At 42.7% G+C, this 21544-nt stretch overlaps 1 protein-coding gene across 2 annotated transcripts in view; it reads left to right on the plus strand.

Annotated features, from left to right (window-relative positions):
- Nucleotides 1-511: 511 nt before the first annotated feature.
- Nucleotides 512-21544, plus strand: part of grik5 (glutamate receptor, ionotropic, kainate 5) — a gene marked incomplete at its 3' end in the record, with an annotated part of 31511 nt that continues 10478 nt past the window's right edge. For both annotated transcript variants that reach the window (XM_083988998.1, XM_083988999.1), the window contains exons 1-11: nt 512-638; nt 2737-2901; nt 5824-5921; nt 6327-6492; nt 10133-10311; nt 11042-11095; nt 11974-12132; nt 12555-12707; nt 13861-13965; nt 17381-17488; nt 20702-20905. In XM_083988998.1, the coding sequence (XP_083845124.1) occupies nt 527-638; nt 2737-2901; nt 5824-5921; nt 6327-6492; nt 10133-10311; nt 11042-11095; nt 11974-12132; nt 12555-12707; nt 13861-13965; nt 17381-17488; nt 20702-20905 (1503 nt within the window). In that variant the 5' untranslated portion in view covers nt 512-526. The remainder of the gene's footprint in view (nt 639-2736; nt 2902-5823; nt 5922-6326; nt 6493-10132; nt 10312-11041; nt 11096-11973; nt 12133-12554; nt 12708-13860; nt 13966-17380; nt 17489-20701; nt 20906-21544) is intronic.

Here is a 21544-nt window from a genome sequence, read left to right on the forward strand (position 1 = left end):
TTCGAGGCAGTTGTCGTTAGAATACTATTCACTAATGTCTGTAGTATGCGACTGTGTATTAGTGTGTTTGCATTGTGTATATGTATGTATGAGTGTGCACAGTGTGAATGTGTATGAGTGAATACGCGGTGACATGAGCCAGTTGTGAAGGTTTTCTTTGAAACGCCTCTTCCTTTCAAGGCTGAATACTGTCACTTCCAAACAGCAGGCTTTCCATGGGAGACATAAATAGAGATGTGTGTACTGTATTTTATTATGAGACAGGCTGTAAGCACGGGACTGGACTGCCCTTTGTGATATGACAGTGAACATCTTCATGAAAGTCTATTCTATGTGCTGTCAAATTAAAAGGTGCACAGAAATGACAGAGCGAGCTGGAGATAAGCCGCAGGATGACAATTTGAAGAAGACATCTTGTGCCGAGACAGTGGTTTGTGTGTCCTCTGTAACACGCAGTTTGTCTTCCACTCCTGCAGGTGGTGGTACAGGCAGCCAGCAGACCATTCTCCATGAGGAGCAGTAGAAGATGCCGGCTCTGCCAGCACTGCTGCTGTCAATACACTTCCTCTCCTTCCTGCTAGTCACCATGCCACCACGCTCCCTCAGTCAGGCCCCTCTGCTCTCCTCCGTCCGTATGGGTGAGTTGCCAGCCATCCCTCCATCCCTACCTCACCTGGGTCAAAAAGTTCCTCTTTGCACTGTACAGTAAGATACATGAGGACAGGACAGTATTGTAAATCTGAAATAGCATAAATAACTTACCTGTTGTCATTTCAGTACAAACTTGGTATAAAAATGCCCCCCTTTTACTCACCCTTAAAGGTGATTGACAGATACAAGGTTTTCCCAGAGGGCTTGTTGTAGTTTCTAGATTTCATTTTCACCTTACAACCTTCATCATAGGTGTTTGATAGGTGTGCAATAGTCCCTCTATAAATTGGCAATACTCAGCTGATCTCCCAGATTCAGACGTGAGAATACACCACATACAGCCCTGACTAAAATTCTTGCCAACCATGAATATAAGTACAAAATGTAAAATATCTTCAGAAATGAATTCAAATGAACGTATTTTGTGTCATGCAAATATTTTTGATAAAATGTCCAGGGTTATTGTCTAAAATAAGATTAAAAACAAGACTTGCACAAGGTCTTCTAAGTTTGAGTCATTTTTACAATTGCAGATTTTAGCTCTCTCCAATGGTTTTCAGTGTGATTTGGGCCAGGATTCATTTCATTGTTGGACAGTTTTAAATGGTCCATCTATTCCATTTCAACCATTCTTTTGTGCTGCTGTATGTGTGCTCTGGGTTGTTATTCTGCTGAAAGACCCTAGACCTCCACCTCATACCTAGTTCCCCAACACTGGGTAACACATTTTGCTCTAAAATGCCTTGGTAATCTTCTGATTTCATCATTCCTTTGATACACTCTGTGCCTCCAGCACCAGAGGCAGCAAAGCAGCCCCAAAGCACGATAGATCCTCCACCATGTCTTACTCTAGGTGGGCTGTTCTTTTCCTCATGGACTTCATTTTGTCACCTATAGATAAACTGATGCACTGCAATCAAAGACAGCCCTGCCTTGGTCTCATCTGTCCATGGAACATTATCCCAGAAAGACTGTGGCTTGTCTTCTTGATGTAGTTTGTGCTGTATGGTACAGGCTGAAACCACCGCTCCAGATTGCTCCAGATCAGCCTGAAGCTCTTTAGATGTCTTGTCCCCCCCCCCCCCCCCCCCCCTCGAACAGTCTGCTCCAGGCCTCAGACTCCTTTCACTGGGTTTCTTCTTACCGCCACATCATGGAGTCATCGGAGCAGTTTTATGATTGCGAAACTTCTTGGCTATTGTAGACCTTGTAGGAAATGTTTTTTGATAAAGCATTTCTGTTGCTCTTGTTTTTGCTGTCATATGCAGCACAATCAAACATCATTGGTTTACTCAGCACTGACAAATTACACTTATTTGATTTTTAATTTTACTTTATGAATCATTTTGAATATATCAGAAAGGTGCCAATCATTCTGATCAATATGTTAAGATTGCCTTATAATACAGATTTGGTTAATTTGCATTTATTTCGGAAGATATGGGGGACGCCAATAATCTCAACCCGGACTGTAATTTAAAATGTCAAAATGACAACCGAGTAAATACAGATACTGGCAGATCACCAATCATATACTGTATCACCCACCTCAATATACTTATTTTCCTTGAAGATGCCTTCCTTCTTTAAAGGACTAGTTCAGCATTTTGGGAAATATTCTTATTTTCTTTCTGGAAAAGATCAATATTTCATGTCTGAACAGTATCAGCAGCCCATTAGTTCAGCCAGGTTGGCTGTATTGCTTTGCTTCTAGTGTTTATGCTAAACTAAATTAATTGTCTTGTCTGTGGGTTCACATTTAACAGCTTCTTGCTTTACATATTTACAAACATGTTTTACTGCTCCTTTTTTTTAATTTATTTCTAACATAGTTTGGATTTCATACCCCTTACAACATTAATTCCTTACATTGCTTTTCCAGTCAGACTTTATGATTCCTCCCATCAGCCCCACTTTTCTTCCCATATACATTCCCACCCACACACAAGCATGGGCAACGCTATTAAACAATCATCCATTTCTCACACTCCTGCTCATCTCTTTCTCCTGTTCACCTCTCTCCCGGTGCCGTCCATCTTCTCTCCTCTGCTTCACCTGTCTCCTCTTCCCTCTCTGCCTCTCCAGCGGCAATCCTGGATGACCAGTCTGTGTGTGGGCGTGGAGAGCGGCTGGCGCTGGCCCTGGCCAGGGAGAACATCAACAGTGTGATGGAGGGTCCGGCCCGAGCCCGAGTGGAGGTGGACATATATGAGCTGCAAAAAGACTCCCAGTACGACACTACCGACACCAGTGAGTGGAGCTGATGCACATGAGAGAAGAACAGGAGAGAAGATTTGCACAACCCCGCAAGAGTGATGAAATCCCCTAAATCCATTAGAGTCCAATAGACCATAATGTCTACTACAGACAAAAAGCGACCACTAAAAATACCAGCAGATATCATTAGTAACATTAATGTCAATAGTGACTTCAACAGAGTAGAAAAGTACAGTAGCCCACTAAATACTGCTGATTTTAATCCAAAACACTCAAGATAAAATATATATATATATATGTGTGTTTTGGAAGCAAAACCCTCAAATGATGACTAGAATGACAAAACACCACCACTTTCATGTGATTAGGAACCAGTAAGAGCTCGTGCAGATTACTTTACATGTCATTAGAGACCAGTAATGGGCCACTAAGCCTGTCTCATTAAAAACAGCGGACCAGTGCCCTCCAGTAACAGCTGGAACTGGCTACAGTGCAGACAAAAACAAATCATCAAATACTAATACAGATCAGCGGTGCAGGCCAGCAGAAAGCAGCACCATACCAAAGAGGCTGCCCCATTAAATTTGTATTGATACGCAGACTTAAAACAGAATGTTTGGAGTCTGTAAAGACAGAAGATGTACGGCTGAATTCAGCCACAGAGGAGACACAGACTCCCTGCTCCTATTCTGATAGGTCAGTGACCCTGCCACAAGCTACTGGCAAAATGTCTGTGTGTGCTTGAGAAGGGTTGTGTACATATGTGCATGCTTGAGTTGCAGGCCTACAGTATGTGTATGTGTGTGTCTTTCTGTGCGTGTGTGTGTGTGTCCTTGACCGATGGGCAGGAGACTCTGACAGGCGTGTTTGCTTGCAGTGTTTTTTTGGTCTCTGGATCAGAGAGCTCATCATCTTACAGCTACGGCTGTTTGAGGCACGCTTGCATGCACACACCCAAGCAAGAACACACACATGCACAGGCATTTATACATGCACGCAGGCACGCAGGCATGCAAGCACACACACATCATTTTCTGCAGAATAAACACGGGCACACACACACACACACACACACACAGACAATGACAGAAACTGAGGAGAACTAATTGGGATGAATTAAAATACCAACCTAATATACCAGAAAGAACATAACTTCCTCACTGTCAAAGCACACAATGCTGTGAAATCACCAGACTTACTCCTGCTGTATCTATGACAACATTTTTCAGGTGGGTAGACAGGACACATTGTCAAAGAAAATAAAACCCAGTGCTTATCAAAGAGAGGCTGTACAAAAACATTTTAATTACATTTCTCTGTAAGCTGAAAGAGGTTGGAGCACAATCCAGCTTCTGCCTGTGAAGGATACTGGTCAGCAGCAGATGTTTGATTTTAAAGGAGTAGTTTAACATCTAAGGAAAAACGCTCATTTGCTTTTCTCTTGCTGAGACACGGATTACACTCCACTAACATATCTGGAGGTGGATGTGCGACTACAGCCTGCAGCTGGTTAGCTTAGCATGAAGGCTGGAAATGAAGAATGGTGAACCCAGCTCTGTCCAAGTGGGGAAAAAATCACCATCCCTTTTAAAGTTGATTTATTACTGTAACATATTAAAGATGCCAATTTACTGTGTTATGTGTGGGACTTTTTCTTCTGGTAAAAACTGCTCTATGGTTGTTGCATAGATTAAAAAAGCGAAATATGATGTGTTCATTAGTGAGCTTTAGACAAGGTGGTAGACAGATTTTATTACATCTGGACCGAGCCAGGCCAGCTGTTTCCCTCCTGTTCCCAGTCTTTACGCCATGCTAACCTAACTGGTTCCTTCCTAGCTGTAGATTCATAATTATCGCATAGACATGAGACATTGATCCTCTCGTTTAACTCACGCCAAGAAAGCAAATGAGCATATTTCCCAAAATGTCGAAGCATTCCTTAAAGCGTTTCCAAGTTTCTTTTTGGTAGGTTTCTGTGTATGGCTGTTGATCAGTGACTCAGACTGCAGGCTGCTCAGTTAGTCAAGTAAAAGGCAGACGATGAACATAATCTGACCTGTTTCAAGTAAAAACAAAAAACACCCCGCCCCAAAAAACAAACAAAAAAAACAACAACTCTAGATCCTGACATGAAGGTTTTTGATTTTAAAAAAGAGGCATAATTTATTCATGAATCACTTTTTTGACCAAACCAAAAAACAGAAACAGAAACCTCAAACAGAAGAACTATAATAATGAAGATTAAAACTGAGTTAAACAAGGTTATGGACAAATGAATAGTCCATTACACTTTTTTTTTTCAAGTTTTAAAATGGATGCATTTCTGCATTTCCGCTTGAACACACACAGTATACCTGTATATGAACATAATCTGCATTTTGCTTGAATATATTATGAACTCAGAGATGGTGTTGACTTCAGTCATTCCTCAGCCAAGAAATCAGTAAATTAATATTATAATATAATTTCATGAATAGTTAATGAAATAGACTAATGTGCAAAACTGTTTTTCCAATATTGTCCCTTGCAAAAAGGGTAATCATGCAAAAAAGGTGACAACCAATTTGCCAACATCGTCCTGATGCCAGAGATATAATTAGAGCAAAATGTCTTAAAGATTATTAAAATCATTAAAAATGACTGTCTTAACAAGTGAATAATAGCAGGAGGCAACCTGTGGGCTGCCCTGCTGTGGTCCTTGGTGTATTTATCTCAAAATAAATCTGATTATAATGAGATACATTGTGCTCCCACAATAGACTGAGTGGTTAAAGTGAAACCATAATGCGTCCTCTGAGTTTTTGCTGCATTTTAAATTTCCATGCTTCCCCCCCTGAATGCAGCTCTGTTTGCCAGCTCTGTGCTGCCATCAAAATGAAGCGGAGGAAAGATCTGTTTGTGTGTGGGTATGTGTGTGTACATATTCAGTGTTTATTTTATCTTTTTTCCTTTCAGTGTGTCAGATTCTACCCAAAGGCGTCGTCTCTGTGATAGGTCCCGCCTCCAGCCCCGCCTCCGGTTCTACTGTCAGTCACATATGTGGAGAAAAAGAGGTGAGTGTGGAAGATAAACACACAAATAGGTACAAATCTGTGCACAGCTCCCTCTCGCTGACTGTCCTCCTTCCTACCCACACAGTTGTCATGATGAATGTATCTAGAGATTTGGTTTTCCTTGCCTATTGAGTTTCTTCTCATATAATTAACCACCATCCACATTTCGTTTCTCCATTGTTTCTCTTCTCCTTTCTTCCCTTAGCCTTTTATCCTTAGGTCTCTGTTCTCTGCCTCTGCCTCTTTTCTTATCTCTCTTTTCACCCTCTAGCCTCTTTAATGGATCTTCCTTATTCACTGTTTTTCCCTGTTGTGTGTGTGTTTGGAGAGGACTTAATCAAGACACATTAGTTTTTCTTGCCTCCCTTATTGTTTCTCTTCTCTGTTTTCCTTTTTTATTTACAGATCCCTCATGTGAAGATTGGTCCTGAGGAAACTCCTCGCTTGCCGTACCTGCGCTTCGCTTCTGTCACTCTGTACCCTAGCAACGAGGACCTGAGTCTGGCCATAGGAGCCATCTTGCGCTCGTTCAGTTACCCCTCAGCCAGCCTGGTCTGCGCCAAGGCTGAGTGTGAGTACTCCTTGTGTAGTTATTGACTTAGTAATGTGGATGTGTTTGTGTTTAGGTGGGTGTAAATGCATCAGTTGTGTCCTTCTGAACTTGTTTACCTAATGTATGTGTGTGTTTCTGTGTACTAATGCCTCTGTGGGCGTGTTGGCACGTTCACAGTGTTTGGGCGGACGTGACGGTTGCCGTCGGACACTCATTTTGACAGTCTGGTCATGTAGTTCGGTCTGTTGTCACGGCCTTCCTATTTATTACTCATGCCCTCACACTCTGTCTCTTATCCACCTCAGAGGGTTGTTAGCCCAAACCAATTTAATAAATATTTTTGTTTGAAATGCTTTCCAGTATTGGAAGAACTTAGAGGACATTTGATTTAACTTGCCTGGCACTCAGAGAACTTTAACATCACCAGGGATTCCTGGCTTAGTCACCAGCCCTCTTTATTTTCATTTTGAAAGAGTGTGTTATTGATCTATTATGCACTCCCCAATTGAGAGCTGTAAGAATTAAAGGGTTTGGTGGAACGGTGGCTGGAGTATTTAAACAGGGCTTTGTGAATATGACAGAGTAGTACACCATGTACTATAGGAGATGGTAAAAGTATATCCACTGAATGATCGGCCGCCTCTTGTCGGTTCCTGAATGAAATGAATGAGCAGGGATGAGTTGTCGTGCAGCTGTTGACTGCTCAGACCAGTCATGTAGAACCGCACAAGACCTGAAGGGCAATTAGGTAACGAGGACGAGCGACCACTGAAGTCTGAACACTTCTAATGGCCGTGTGAAAAGGGTAGATTTTGACAAACAAAAAGCTGTGACATTATGAAAAATTGATTCAATCACGGAGATGCTTTCATTATCTCTCCCGCAGTTAGCCTGTCGTCCCACACTTTCCTGAAAGTAAGCCGAATTCCTTGCGGGCTTGTCATTTCATTGAACTAAAAGCGCTTTGAAATGGCATCAGACGTCTTCCTCCACTTTTGATCATCAGTTGAACGGGTAGATAGCAGCCTTGTCGTTCACCAAGCTCTTCCTCCCGTAAGAATAGGAGGCAACAGACCAGCCTGCTGGTCACCGTCCGGGCCGAGACACGCAGCTTCTACTGCTGGAGAGACGGAGGGATGCATGCGTGTGTGTGTGTTTGTGTGTAGTATATTTGGCTTGAAGGTGATCTTTACAAGGTTATCACACTCACAGACTCTGACCCACTTGGCTGCGTTATCTATCGCCATGGAGCTGGTTGCCATGGCTGCAGAATAGGTGCTAACTGCCACTCAACAGACTTGTTCCACACTCTGAATGACTGTGTGTGTGTGTCTTGTGTGTGTGTGTGTGTGTGTGTGTGTATTGCTCCCTCTGTGTGTACTGTACTTCTATACATGTGAGTGGGTTTTCGGATGCTCGTAGGCTTGTGTGTGTGTGTGTGTGTGTGTGTGTGTGTGTGTGTGTGTGTGTGTGTGTGTGTGTGTGTGTGTGTGTGTGTGTGCGCCTCTACAGAGGTTCAACATCAGACAATGTTTACCACCAGCTCACTTGTTTTATTCATCTTGTTTACCCCAGTGTAGAGTGGTGCGTTCAAGTGAAGTAGACATCCGCTCTTTTTTGTCAGCGAGGCGAGTAATGTGTGAAGTCACACATTTCATTGACACCACCATCACTACCATCACGCCACCACGCACGCACACATCCTAATTAAGTAACGAATTTAGCAACTGGTCATTTTTTGCAACCGTCTGTTAATGGGATTAATCTAATTTTTCCCTCTTTTAGCCTGCGCAAGTAGCAGTTCATAGATATTCAGTTAAGCGAGGGAGTCGTCAGAGATTTTGGGTCACTACCGACGTATCCGACTCTCGCTACGTCTGGGTCACAACGTGCCATGTGAGCCTAATTCCATTATGCAGTTTTCATGAGATGGATGAGGTTAAGGACAGAGAGGGGGAGAGACTGAGCACAAAGAGGAGGAGACGGTGGCGGCGTAAGAGCGAGATGGATAAAGACAGAGAGAGGTAACTGGAGCACAGGGCTAAGACGAGAGAGATAGAGAGGTTAGAGCTTATGTGCAAGAGAGAGAGAGAATGTGAAAGCAGGAGAGTGAGAGAGGGGAGGAGAGGAAGCTGTAAAGTGCATTGATTTTTTTTTTCTTTCCCCCCTCCTTCCTCAAACTAATTAAAGTTTTGGCCTGGTTCAGTGATTACCCCACTGCTTACAGAGGCTTTCTCCTGCTGAAGGGCTCTGTGCACTACCTCTCCCTTCCTCCTCTCCCCTTCCCCTCCATCCCCCAGATGCCTGCCCCACCACCTATTTACATAGCTAGGGGAGATTTACTATGGAATTACAGTTAGGAAGCAGCAGGGTAGACTTTCTAGTAAAGACTCGTTCCACGCACAGTGTCAAGTGAGTCTTGACTGCCATTGGTTATACTCATTTTCAAGAGGAATTCGCTTGAAGTGGGTGAATTGTCTCAAGTACTGTATTTCACTCTTTCTGCTCCTGCAGTTGTGTTTCTTTGTCTGCCCATACTTTTTTTTTACCAGAGGTTAGCAGAATCCCACTTTCCCAGTTTGGTTATTTAATTTCAAAGTCTTTAGTTGTTTTTTGAACACATATTATTTCACTCACATCACTCAAAGACCTGAAAAGGAATCACCGAAGGATAACACACACAAAGTGAATTTCAACACGCTCAAAAACGTATCATTCTGTTAATAGAAAATGTTTAGACATTTGTCTTGCTGATTGGCTGATGGAGACCATGAATTTCGTAGCATATCTAAAACCTATCCGGGGATGTTAGGCCTGTGTACAAAGATGAATTTCAATGGAGGCTGACTCACAGGCACTTATGTCATGAGTTATGGTGATCAAGTTTTATTTTGTCATGTTAATGTAGCACCAGCCAGACACACTATAAGAGACACAAAATTGTTATTCAAAGCGGAGTATTTTTTACAAGGAGGGTATGTTTAAAACATTTTTTGGCTCATCCAAATATTTTATGGACCAGAGCTGGTTCAGATTGGGTGAAATTTTTAGGAGTGACATTAAAGAGGAAAAATAAGTGAGGCGATATGTGTGCTTATAAAATCTAATGACAGACACTCAGACAGATAGTTAAAAAAAAAGCTTTCATACATATGGACTTTACTCAAATTAAAGAAATGCTACAGAGTATCTGCTCTCAGTGTCTGCAGGGAAATGTTGAAAAATATGTTTAAAATGTCTCTATGTGTTATGAGATATTAGTCAAATAATAAAGTTCTGTGTAAATGACCGCATGATAGCGATACCTACACTAAAACTAATCACTGCTCCTAACTCTTCCTTAAATTACACAAGCTGTCAGGAGAGGACTGAATAGAAAACCTCCTTGGCAGAGGTCACAGGAGATAAAAAAAAAAAAAAAAGTCCTAGTGTGGGAAGCAGTGAATACAGACACACTGTAGCCTCCATATTAAATTATGTTTAATTTCCTGGAGATTCAGACAAACCATCAATCATGCAAATGACACAAATATGTGGCCATCTGAGGAAGAATCACGAGTTTCACGGGTCCTGCTGAGCTTATACTTAAGAAATATGAGTTATGTCTACTGATACAGACATTGATATGCAATCCGACTCTGCTGTGGCTTTGCCTCAGGCCTGCTGAGATTGGAGGAACTGGTCCGCCGCTTTCTCATCTCCCGGGAGACGCTGTCAATCAGGATGCTGGATGACAACCTGGACCCCACGCCGCTGCTGAAGGAGATCCGTGACGACAAAGTGGCCACCATCATCATCGACGCCAATGCTTCTGTCTCCTATCTCATCCTTAAGAAGGTCAGGTTTCAAGGATCTATTCGCTCTTCAGAACCACCCACGCAGCGTTTGAAGTTTCTGTTGTACACAATACATACTGTGACACTCAAGTTGAACGCTTTTCCCTCTTATATATCCATATGGGAAATTCAGGCGTATGAAGAACTTACCATCTGTAAGATAATAAGGCAACTCCTTTTAAAGCTCCACAGGCTACACATTTGTTGTTGTAACAGAATTAACATCTATTTTTACCTTCCCTGTCCTCCGGAGCAGCAGAGTGAACAATATTTCTGCATATCTGCCAGCAACAATCACTTACACTCTTAAGAAAGTATTTGACAAAAGAACATCTTTTGCTGGGATGCAGTGCAGATGTTACCCAGGCTTGTTCTGATTCATGGTACGGCCTGTAATGCCGATAGCCAGCCCAGTGAGTCACAGTTTGAATGCGTATGGGATGTTTTCACTGGGCGCACATTCGCCCTCAGCGAAATGTCCTAGTGCTAGCCTGATGATGTAAAACTGTGATTAACGTATGCTCCCTCTCTCTACCCCACATTCTCTCCTGTACTTTGTCCCCCAACTGTCTCCTTTTGCTCTCTGCCTCTCGATAACTCCCCTCCTTTGCCCTGACCCCCCCTCCCCCCATCAATCTTTCTCCATCTTCCGTTATTCTCTCCACATCCTGCATTCCACCTGCCTCGTCTTTACTTTTTCATCCTCTTCTCTCGTTCTCTTTGTCCTACAGGCATCAGAGCTGGGGATGACATCAGCGTTTTACAAGTACATCCTCACCACCATGGTAAGAGCGAACCAGTCCTTCCCCCTTCCTGTCTTCCGTCTTCTGTTCCTCCATGTTCACTTTTTCTCCCTCTGCCCCGCTGCTCCTCCTCCTCTCCCGTCCCTTTACGAGCGAGCAAAGGTGCTAAGGCGGAGAAAGTATTCGATAAAGGGAGAAGAGAGAGGTGACGGAGAGAGAATAAAGGGAGAGGAGATGAAGGATGGGGAAAAGGAAGGAGAGAGAGGAGGAGGAGGAGGAGGGGGGGGTCTGAGAAACGAACATACTGTACGAAGATGTGGAAGTGCAGAGGAGGATGGCAAAAAGAAAAAGGGGTCTGAGGTGAAGGTGATGACAGACGTGATGTGCCCTTTTTCTTCTGCCACCCGCCACCTCCTCTATGCTTCCGGTGTTTTCATCTGCCTCTTTGATATACTCCCCTCCCTTTCCACCATTTGAATTAATGTGTCACTTTATGCCGTGTTCCTGATTTTTATTTTTTATTTTTTTTCTTCTCCCCTCTCCGCCCTCTGTGCGTGATGTTCTCTTGTGCTTCAGATGCGTGTGTGTGTGTGTGTGTGTGTATTTCTGTGAAAAGCTACTGGAGTCATTTCCATCAACCTATCTTTGCCCTGTATGACTATTTTTTCCCTTTTCCGAGCTGTCCATATTCTTTTTTCCTCCCTCCATCACAGATTAGATGCTGTCACTCCCCATAGCCTCTCCTTTTCTTTATCACACTCGTTTTTGCACAGTATTTTTCTTCTGAGCTGAGATTTGATTCACTGTCAACATTGTCACTCACCTGAATTTTCTGTTTCTCTCTGCAAACATTCTCTGCGCTTCTCTTCCCCTTCTTCATCTTCCCCTCCTCTCTTCTTCTTTTTCTCCTCCTCCTCCAGGACTTCCCCCTCCTGAGACTGGATGATATCGTGGATGAACAGTCCAATATTGTGGGATTCTCCATGTTTAACACTACGCATCCGTTTTATTTGGAGTTCATCCGAAGCCTCAACCTCTCGTGGAGGGAGGGCTGTGACCTAACTTACCCCGGCCCTGCGGTCAGTCTCTTGGACACATGAGTGCTCATGCGTGCACGCATTCAGGAGTAATTTTTACAGCTTTGTTTGCATGCCACGAAACATTAAGCTTCTTTATTCCTCACGCTGATTCATGAAGCAGTTAAAGAGATTCAGCTAGTCTTTTGCTTGTATTTAATGGGTATTGATGTATCCATCTGTGTTTCCTCCCCACTGGTTTACTCATACCTCACATCTATTCTCTCTCCCCTCTAATTTTCCCTGCCTCCCTCCATCCCTGTTAACCATTTAATCGTTTGCTCTTGTGCCTCTCTCCTCTTTCCTCATTGCATCTTCTCCCTTGACTCCATGTCTTTTTTCCCTGTGTTTCCATCCCTCCCCCCTTTTTTCTGACTTCACCCCCTTTGCTACCTCTCGTGTTTCCTCCCCCCTTCTTCCCACAGCTCTCGTCAGCACTGATGTTTGATGCGGTGCATGTGGTGGTGGGGGCGGTGAGGGAATTGAACCGCAGCCAGGAAATCGGAGTGAAGCCGCTCAGCTGCACCTCACCTCAGATCTGGCAACATGGGACCAGCCTCATGAACTACCTGCGCATGGTAAGCGTTTGATAAATCTGCATGTGTGCAATCATCTCATTATGTGGTAATTCGCACCAACATGCACATGCATATGCGAACATCATCAGCAGTATAAGTGAAATATGCTTAATTTAATTTCTTTAAATGTCCACACACAGACAAAACATGCACAGTGACTGACAGATTACACACAAAATAATGGAAAATACTTAATATGAGAGCTTAGTGACTTAGTGGATTAACAGATAAGGAACTATCCATTGTTTTTGTTCAATTAATCAATTAAGCTTTTGTCATTTTTCAAGCAAATAATCTTAACATTTCTCAGCTCCATATAGACAAAACATTGCCAAAATAATAATGATTTAAATCAAACAGTACAAATACATGTATAAACTGAAAGTAATAATAATTTGTAGTATCAGCCTTACAATAAATGATCTGTCTTGTCTGACTGTTTTTGATTTACAATCATAGAGGCAGAAATTCTCACATCTCACATAGTTGTCAGGAAGCAGAACTGTTGTTGATTAATATTCCTCAATTGATTTATTGATTAATTAAGACAGTTCAGCTGCATTCTGTATCATCCTCATCCTGTGTTGCATGTAACCTCTGTCTCTCGTTGTTCTTTGTCATCTTCCATCTCCGGTCGTCTGTGTGTTTCTCTCATCGACGACCTGTTGTCAAGGCAGCCCAAGCCCCATCTCTCATTGCCTCCGCCCCACCGGCCCGACATCTGTCTTTGTTAGTCAACATCATGGTGTGCTCCATCTTCAGCACCGTGCCATTCATCATAGATCTCGCTAACTGTGCCAGCACCTGTGGTTTGGAGAGGCAGCGCCGAGCTGTGAGGCGCAGGTCTGACTCTTATTAGGGAGCTGTTGACACTCTCTGCTGCTCTGTCTGAGCCTCTCACTCACTCACTTTCTCCTAGTTGATCTGAAACTGATCATCCCTGTCTGGTCCGGCCTCAGACACTTCCTCTGTCCCTCCTGCTCTTTTTTTTCTCCTCTTTGTCTTTCACTCTGTCTTTCCTCCTAATCACTGTTGATAGTATCTGTGTGAGGAAGAAGAAGCATTTGTCTTATATAGCAGACTGCTTGTATTTACTTATCCAACTCACTCTCTCATCTCTCCTTGTCTTCTATTCTCTTCATCTGCCTGCCAGGTGGAGTACGATGGTCTGACAGGGCGTGTGGAGTTCAACAGCAAAGGTCAAAGGACCAACTACACCCTGCGGATACTGGAGAAACACAGAGGAGGCCACAAAGAGGTCAGGAGTCACCTGCTATCATGCAGCAGCCAGGTCACATGGCCTACGGGCTTTGGGGTAGTTATAGGTCACCTGTCTGATTTCACAACGCCGGGGGATGTGTTTAACACTAAGGTCAGCCTCATCGCAAACTCCCCTGATAGCAGCCGCGTATCTTCACTTTGTGACGTTGGTTTGAGACGTTTCACCAGACGACACAGGAGTATAACCTGCAATCGGATGTGGGTCGTGTAGTGGTTTTTAACATTCGTGCTAGCTGAAGGCAACTGGAATACATTGACTGCCTGTGTAGTTCATCAATAGACTTTCAAATGCTAAGCTCTGGGCTGTAGTTTTCATCATAGATTTGTGTGTCACTGCCCCAGATGTCTTGTTGTTGTTTTTGTTTTATTTAGCCAGGACCTTGTTTTTTCTCAACTGGATGTTGACTTGATATTTTCTAATTTGTAAAATGCATTTTTTTTTTATTCATGTTTGATTTATTGTCTTTCCATGGCTGGAAATAATGACAGAAATTTGTAGAAATCAGTGTTTGCAACTGGCTCATTACAAAGTAAACCTTCAGACAGACCCTACAGTACACTACATATCTATTCAGCCTATATGTAATATCACATTGAGTCTTTAAGGAGTTATTTTGTCGTGTCGTGTGGAGCTGGGGTTGCTCCAGGCTTAGTTTTGATTTGTATTTGAAATTGGTCTACACTTGAACGGAGCTAGAGATTTCTTCTAGTATGCTTGTTCCTTTTTAGCAATGCCCTGCAGTTTCTTCTTCTTCTTTTTTTTATTGTACATATTTAGACCTCAGCCAGAGATGTAGGCCCCAGTCTAACAACCACTTGGCCACTACCACCTTTTAGTATATTTGTGTTGTCATAATATCTTCTCACATTGTGTTGAATTACAAAATCATGTTTGTATGAATTGTTACAACAACATCAAGGTCAATAATTAAAAAGAAATACAAGTGCAGTGATAATTACAGATTACATGCAATTGTAAACAACACTCACTAAGCTTTCGGTAGGAAAACCATATCAACACTCCCTTTGCTTTTTGTGGCATTCACCCCCTGAAGATGTTGGAAGCTTTCCTCTGAGATTCTGCTCCATGTTGACATGACTGCATCACATCATTTATGCAGATTTGTCAGCTGCACATTCATGCTGCCAGTATCCTGCTCTACCACATCCCCGAGGTATACTGCTGGATTCAGATCAGTTTTTTGGGGAAGTCCACTGAACTCTTTGCCATGTTCCTGAGACCAGTCTGAGATGACTTTTGCTCTGTGACATGGGGGCATCAGCATGCAGGAAGCAGCCATTAGAAGATGGTTAATTGTGGCCATTACGGGATGCACATGGTCGGCAAGAATACTCAGTTCGTCCGTGGTGTTCAAATGAAGATTGATGCGTGTTAAGGGACCTAAAGTGGGCCAGGAAAACATTCCCAACAGCATCGAACCAACACCACCAGCCTGGACTGTTGGCACAAGGCATGTTGGGTCCGTGTACTCGTGTTGTTGACACCAAATTCTGACTCACTCACCAGAAATCAAGATTTACTGTATCAGGCTACCCTTTCCAGGCTTTAACTGTCAAGTTGTGGTTATGACTTCTGCACTTGACTGAAAAGAGTGGAACGTGGTATGGTGCGCTGCTGTTGTAGCTCATCCACCTCAAGGTTCAGAGATGCTTCTTTTCCACTCACCACAGTAGTGAAGAGTGGTAACCTTAGTTACCGTAGCCTTTCTGTCAGCTCCAATCAGCTTGGCCATTCTCCTCTGACGACCACTCTCATCAACAAGGAGTTTCCATCTACAGAACTGTCACTCACTGGAGGTTTTCTGTCTTTCACACCAGTCTGAGTAAAAACTCCTGAGACGTGTGTCAAAATCCCAGAAGATCATTGGTTTCAGCACTGCCCAGACCAACCTTTATACCTTTATCTTAATCTAATACACATGCACTTCTGCTACATGATTGACTGATTGGATGGCATGATTAAGCAAGTGTACAGATTCCTGATAAAGTGTAAATAGCAAGTCATAAACTTGTCAGTAATGTCAATGAAATCATTTTTTTGCTAATAATTAGTTACTATAGGCTGTAAAAGGGTCACTTTCACAGACATAACAGTCGTGGTCTTAGACTGCGTGAGACATTAATGTTGTTTAACTTTTCATTCAACACAAATTCCCTTTCTTTCATTTGCCTGGACCAGACCTTTCCTGTTAGCCTGTGTTTATTTTTTAAACTATCTGTCATAAGCCACACCACATTTGTTAAGGGCAGTTGGACAATCTGTTGAACCAAATAAGATGTCAACAGACCCAGCCAACGAGGTGTTTAGCACCATTTTGGTGCATTATTCTCCCATTGACGGCTCCTCCAATGAACAAGGTGAGGGAAGATTGGGATCAAAATACATTTCCCCGGCATTTCAAGATTAAATGAAGCATAAGTACACACATCACTGCAGATCCAGACTGAGGGAACTGTGTTGCGGTTCATTGACTGGAGGAAACACAGTCTCTTCACCTTCCCTTAATATGTCTTCTTGGGCTCTAATGCAGGCCATCTGCATGCCATGTTAACACTAAATGCCACCCGATAACCACAGCTGAATCCAAACTACGTCTCACTGTGAGACTTACCTTGTGATAATTAACATTTTAACTCTGTCCACCTCTCCTCACAGCAGCACCCACACCGCAAAGAGGCTGTGGTGGTTTATGTGAAAAAAAGCCCACTCTTAAATGTCAGGGCAGGATAAAGAGTGTCATAGAAAAACTGTGATTCTGTCTGAGGAGTCGTTACCTCTCCTCTGACCTATTGAAAGATGTACAGTAATATCTTCCAGAGAAATGCCTCTGCAAGCTGCGCTTCCACCTATGCACACTGCTTAGGTCATAATCACACATTTATATACCTAAGCGACTTTACTGTCTCCATAAAAAGGAAATATGAGCTGTTTTTTGTGCAATTTAAGAAAGGTATAAGCAAAGGAAAATAGACATACCAATAAGGCTCCTTATCATGGATGCTTTTCATTACCTTCTTTGCAATCTTGTCCCAGCTCATTGCTCTGCTTGTAAACATCAGTTTTTCTGTTATAGTGCTGCGTGGTACTGCAGATTCGTCTGTGGCTCCAATGGGAACAATTAAATCAATCAATATGTTTATACAGTATGTAAAAATATGGATGCCAAAGCAAAGTATAAAATATTAAACATGTAAAGGCACTCTATGAAATAAATCGATAGAGTTAATGTACTCACTGCAATACTTGCTTTCTATAGACGGTGTTCATCCTGCCGCAACAGTAAAACAGTTGCAGTGAAGTTAGAGCTTAACAGTACATTACTTATCCCACAATAGCCATTGATTTTCTCTCACTTTCTCTTCTCTACTAGATCGGGATCTGGTACTCCAACAACACCCTGATAATGAATTCCACCAGCCTGGATATTAATGTCTCGGAGACGCTGGCAAACAAGACCCTCATTGTCACCACCATACTGGTAAGGTCGCACCTCTTCTCCCGACCGCCACGCAAGTGAGGTCAGAGTTGTTTCTGTGTTACTGTGCAGCCTGTGCTGCAGCTCACGCTGTGTTGTGGTCTGTATCTGCTAATTCTGCTGTCACTGGAGCTGTCATAGAAACTGACAGAGCACTGAGAGAGACATGTTGTTAAATTCAAACTGGCAAAGTCCTGGTTCCCTGATCATGTTGAAATATGGGAAGTTGTCTCCTTCTGGTTTCCATATGAGTAATATCTTCTCAGAAAATCAATAAATCTCTTGCGTGATGCTGCTCCATCATCTTCAGGTTGAATTGGATGTGTAAAAACAACCTGATCCGGTAAATCCCCTGCACCACAATATGCTATAATACATCATCACACTGACAATTCATTTTACAAGACAGCAAATATCTTAAATAGGATAATCCTTAAGAACATAAACTAGTGCAAAACGGTGGAACAAAAGAGCAGTCCCACATGTTTTCTGTTGTGGCAAGCATATATATATGTTTTGCAGCCAACCAAGCTGGTGTTCCACCTTCTCCTAAGATAAGTTTACCCTTGATTGTGCAGTGGGGGATTTCTACACATGTGATTCAAGCTTTGTGAAGGGATTCTTCCTTTGGCTCATTGTGTTTGGTGCACTCAGTGAAGAAGATTACAGTGAGAACAGCGCTGGTCTTCTCTTCATATCCAGGTCTATTTCAGTGGCCAGACTGTGGTCACAGAGCGTTTTCTTTTTTGCTATTATCTAATTCAGCATTTTGCACCAGCCTTTTTACGTCTTTTTAAAGGAGTACTTCAGCCATTTAGTGCTGGACATCCATAACAGCCATGCTGTCTCACAAGAGACCGATTACAAAAATGGTCTAAATTGATTCTACCAAGGCCAAGATATCCTACATTATGTTGGGTAAGCTCCAAAAAAGCTGAATTGTATGACTCCCATGATGCATCTCTGTATGGTCATTTTGTTACTGTCTCACTGCCATGTCTTTAAAACTCAGTACTGCCAGTTTACAGGCTGTCCAGCACATCTGTCAGACTGAGCGGTACATGCGCTATGATTAGATGTCAGTCCCTCCAGGAAATACACAACACAGTGCTCCTTTCGTTAGTGATTTCATTGTCTTATTTGCTCTTCAGTCAATATCATAGATAACCTGTTGCAATACATGACTGTATCCTCAGTAAGCACAAAGTTGTTTCACACACAAATTGTAGAAACCTTATGATAAACATGCATATTCAAACAAACAATACATGTATAAACATACCTTGTTGGTAGCACACAACCAAGAGGGTTTGAGTCCATTTGAACAAACATAACATTGAAATCTATTGCAGAGGATAAAACTGATCCTGCTTCATCTTGGAGGAAATTGCAGTTGCAATTGAAAACTAACTGTGTCCTTGTGCAGCATAGAATGTAAATGTACTTCCTTCGTTTCTGCATCGTGTGAATACAAAACAAATCCAAGAGAATAAATCATCATCATCAATAACATGTGCAGGAAAGTGATTGCAGCTCTGTCTCAGATTTAGTTTTTTGAGCTAGTCTTTATGATATTTGGTCTCTTAGGTTTTGACATTTTTGGTCAATTCTAATGTCATTTAATTTTTACGTTCTCAAAAACACCTTATCTCGGAAGCCATGTTTAGGTATTAATGTCCTTGTACTGCACAGCATTGTATGTTTCTAAGAAAATGTACAAAATGCCGATAGTGGACAAGAAGCTACTGAGAATAAAAGAAGGAATGGCATTTTTCAGTCATTGTTATAGACCCAAAACGGTATGTGGGGAGGCTAGTTGCAACATAAATGTACATGCAGAGAGCTTAATATGAGGTTATTTGGAGTACAAAGTACCAATATCCCACCATCCTCCCCTCCACAGATAAATACATAGTCAAAGGCATTATTTTACTTCTAGGAGAAAAACAAAGACATGGTTTCTTCCCTTATTATCTCTACTTCTATGAGTTCCAGGCTCTAAAATATTGATTGGTTTTCTCTAGGCTCATTTTATTATAGCCCATTAATGCAAGCTATGTTCTTTGCTATCAGGCCTCATTGTAGAAAAAGGCATTAACGATGATAGAGGCTACAGTAGAGTGGTTTCAGTTTATATTCCAAAAATGTAAAAGGAGAAGAAAATAACAACCTCAAACTTTACTGAAAATGATGTGCAAATTATGCACTTGAAATGAAATGATTAAAACTATTATCCCTGAACTGAAAACATATTGAGCGTAGCGTTAGTTCTGGCAGGCCATGACGTCAAGCTCTTAATCAGCACAGCCTAACTGTCTTCACCTGTGCAGATCAGCTGATGGCTCAGCTGACTCTCCGTGGCTGCTTCCTATTGGGGAACTGCATTCAGAGCGCGCTGTTTAAACTACTCTAGCCCGACATCACCTCCCTTGCTGCTGCTGCTTCCTCTACTGGCTTTTTTGCAACCCACCTCCACCCCAGCTCCTCCTGTCATTGTATCTTGTTGGTTGCTCTGTCTGGGTTTTCTTTGCTGCTGCGCTCCCTGCTTATGCCGTTCATGATGGCTCGTGAAGGGCAGGAAGGTGCTCTTCCTGCCTCAGGCTTTCCACGCAAGCGCATGGAAGAGCAGGGGGTCCCAGAACAGTACCATACCGCCAAACTAAACTGTGCAAGTAAATAAATATTATTTTGACATAGTGGTCCTGACAGAACTACAGTAGGTGTCTACTGTTGATTTCATTGTCTACTGTGAATACTTTTAAAATCTTTCATCAGAATGTGAGAAGGCCATTTTGGATACCTCTCATTCCTGCTCATACAACTCGTCGTAACTTGGCGCAGAGACTGTACCTTTAAAGTTGTCAGTAATTTTGTGATGTCACACTATTACTGTATAGTTACTGCCCTCAGCCGTGTGAGCATGTCCAACCCTGACATACCTTTTGGTCTTTTAAATTTATGGACAACACAGTACCAAAGGAATGAAAAACCAGAACAAATATTGCAGCATTTTATCCCAATGTTGTCTGTCTTATTTTGTTAGCATTTCCCATCAGAAACTGACATAAAATGCACAGAGAGAGAAGATGGGAAACTATACTGAGATATAAAAAATGTTTTAAAAATTAATTGATAATCTGTGCTTGAACTAAATAGTCATCAAATAGTCATTGTGTTACTGTAGATTAAGACTTTTTATGTGTCCCCCATGTTCAGGAGAATCCGTATGTGATGCGTAAGGACAACTACCAGGATTTCCAGGGCAACGACCAGTACGAGGGCTTCTGTGTTGACATGCTCCGGGAGCTGGCAGACATCTTGAAATTCTCCTTCAAGATCAAGCTGGTGGATGATGGGCTGTATGGGGCTCCAGAGCCCAACGGCTCTTGGACGGGCATGGTTGGAGAGCTAATCAACAGGGTGAGTACCCTCTGTCTCACACACATACCAGAAAGGCAGAAATATTCTCACATTTTCTAACCAGTGTCTCTACGAACTTAAAACACACACACACTGATGTAAGCACAAACCCACCCACACACACACACACTCACGCTGTAGCCCCAAACCACAACTCTGCTGTAACTTCCCATGTCTCAAATTGCCCTCAGAGGGGAGTGAGACTCTTATCTAGGACAAAAGCTGACTTGATAATTCCCCAAAAGAGAGTGGTAGCACTGCCTAAAATTGTCTGCACCATCTTTCCTCGCAGTAAGCCATCCCTATCCCAGCCTGTCCCCCCTCTCTCTCCCCATGTCCAGGCCTAGTGCGCCTCTGACAGACACTGTGGTTGAAGCAGGCTAATGAGAGTCCCTCTCTGCTTAATTAACATACGGTACACTTCAATTACCAGACTGTGGTCCCTGTGTGGGGCCAGCCACACTGGTGCTCCCCCAGCTCTCCACGCTTTCTCTCCCTCCCTCCCCTCCCCACTGCCTGATCACTCAGCTCTAATTAGCAGCCCATGTTCATCAATTAGCTTTTAATGGAAGAGATGGGGGGGAGGCAAAGCAACCAGAGACCCGCAAGGTTTTATACAGGTGGAAAGACCATCCACCC

The sequence above is a fragment of the Trachurus trachurus genome (genome assembly GCF_905171665.1).
Source record: "Trachurus trachurus genome assembly, chromosome: 16".
Classification (NCBI taxonomy): Eukaryota; Metazoa; Chordata; class Actinopteri; order Carangiformes; family Carangidae; genus Trachurus; species Trachurus trachurus.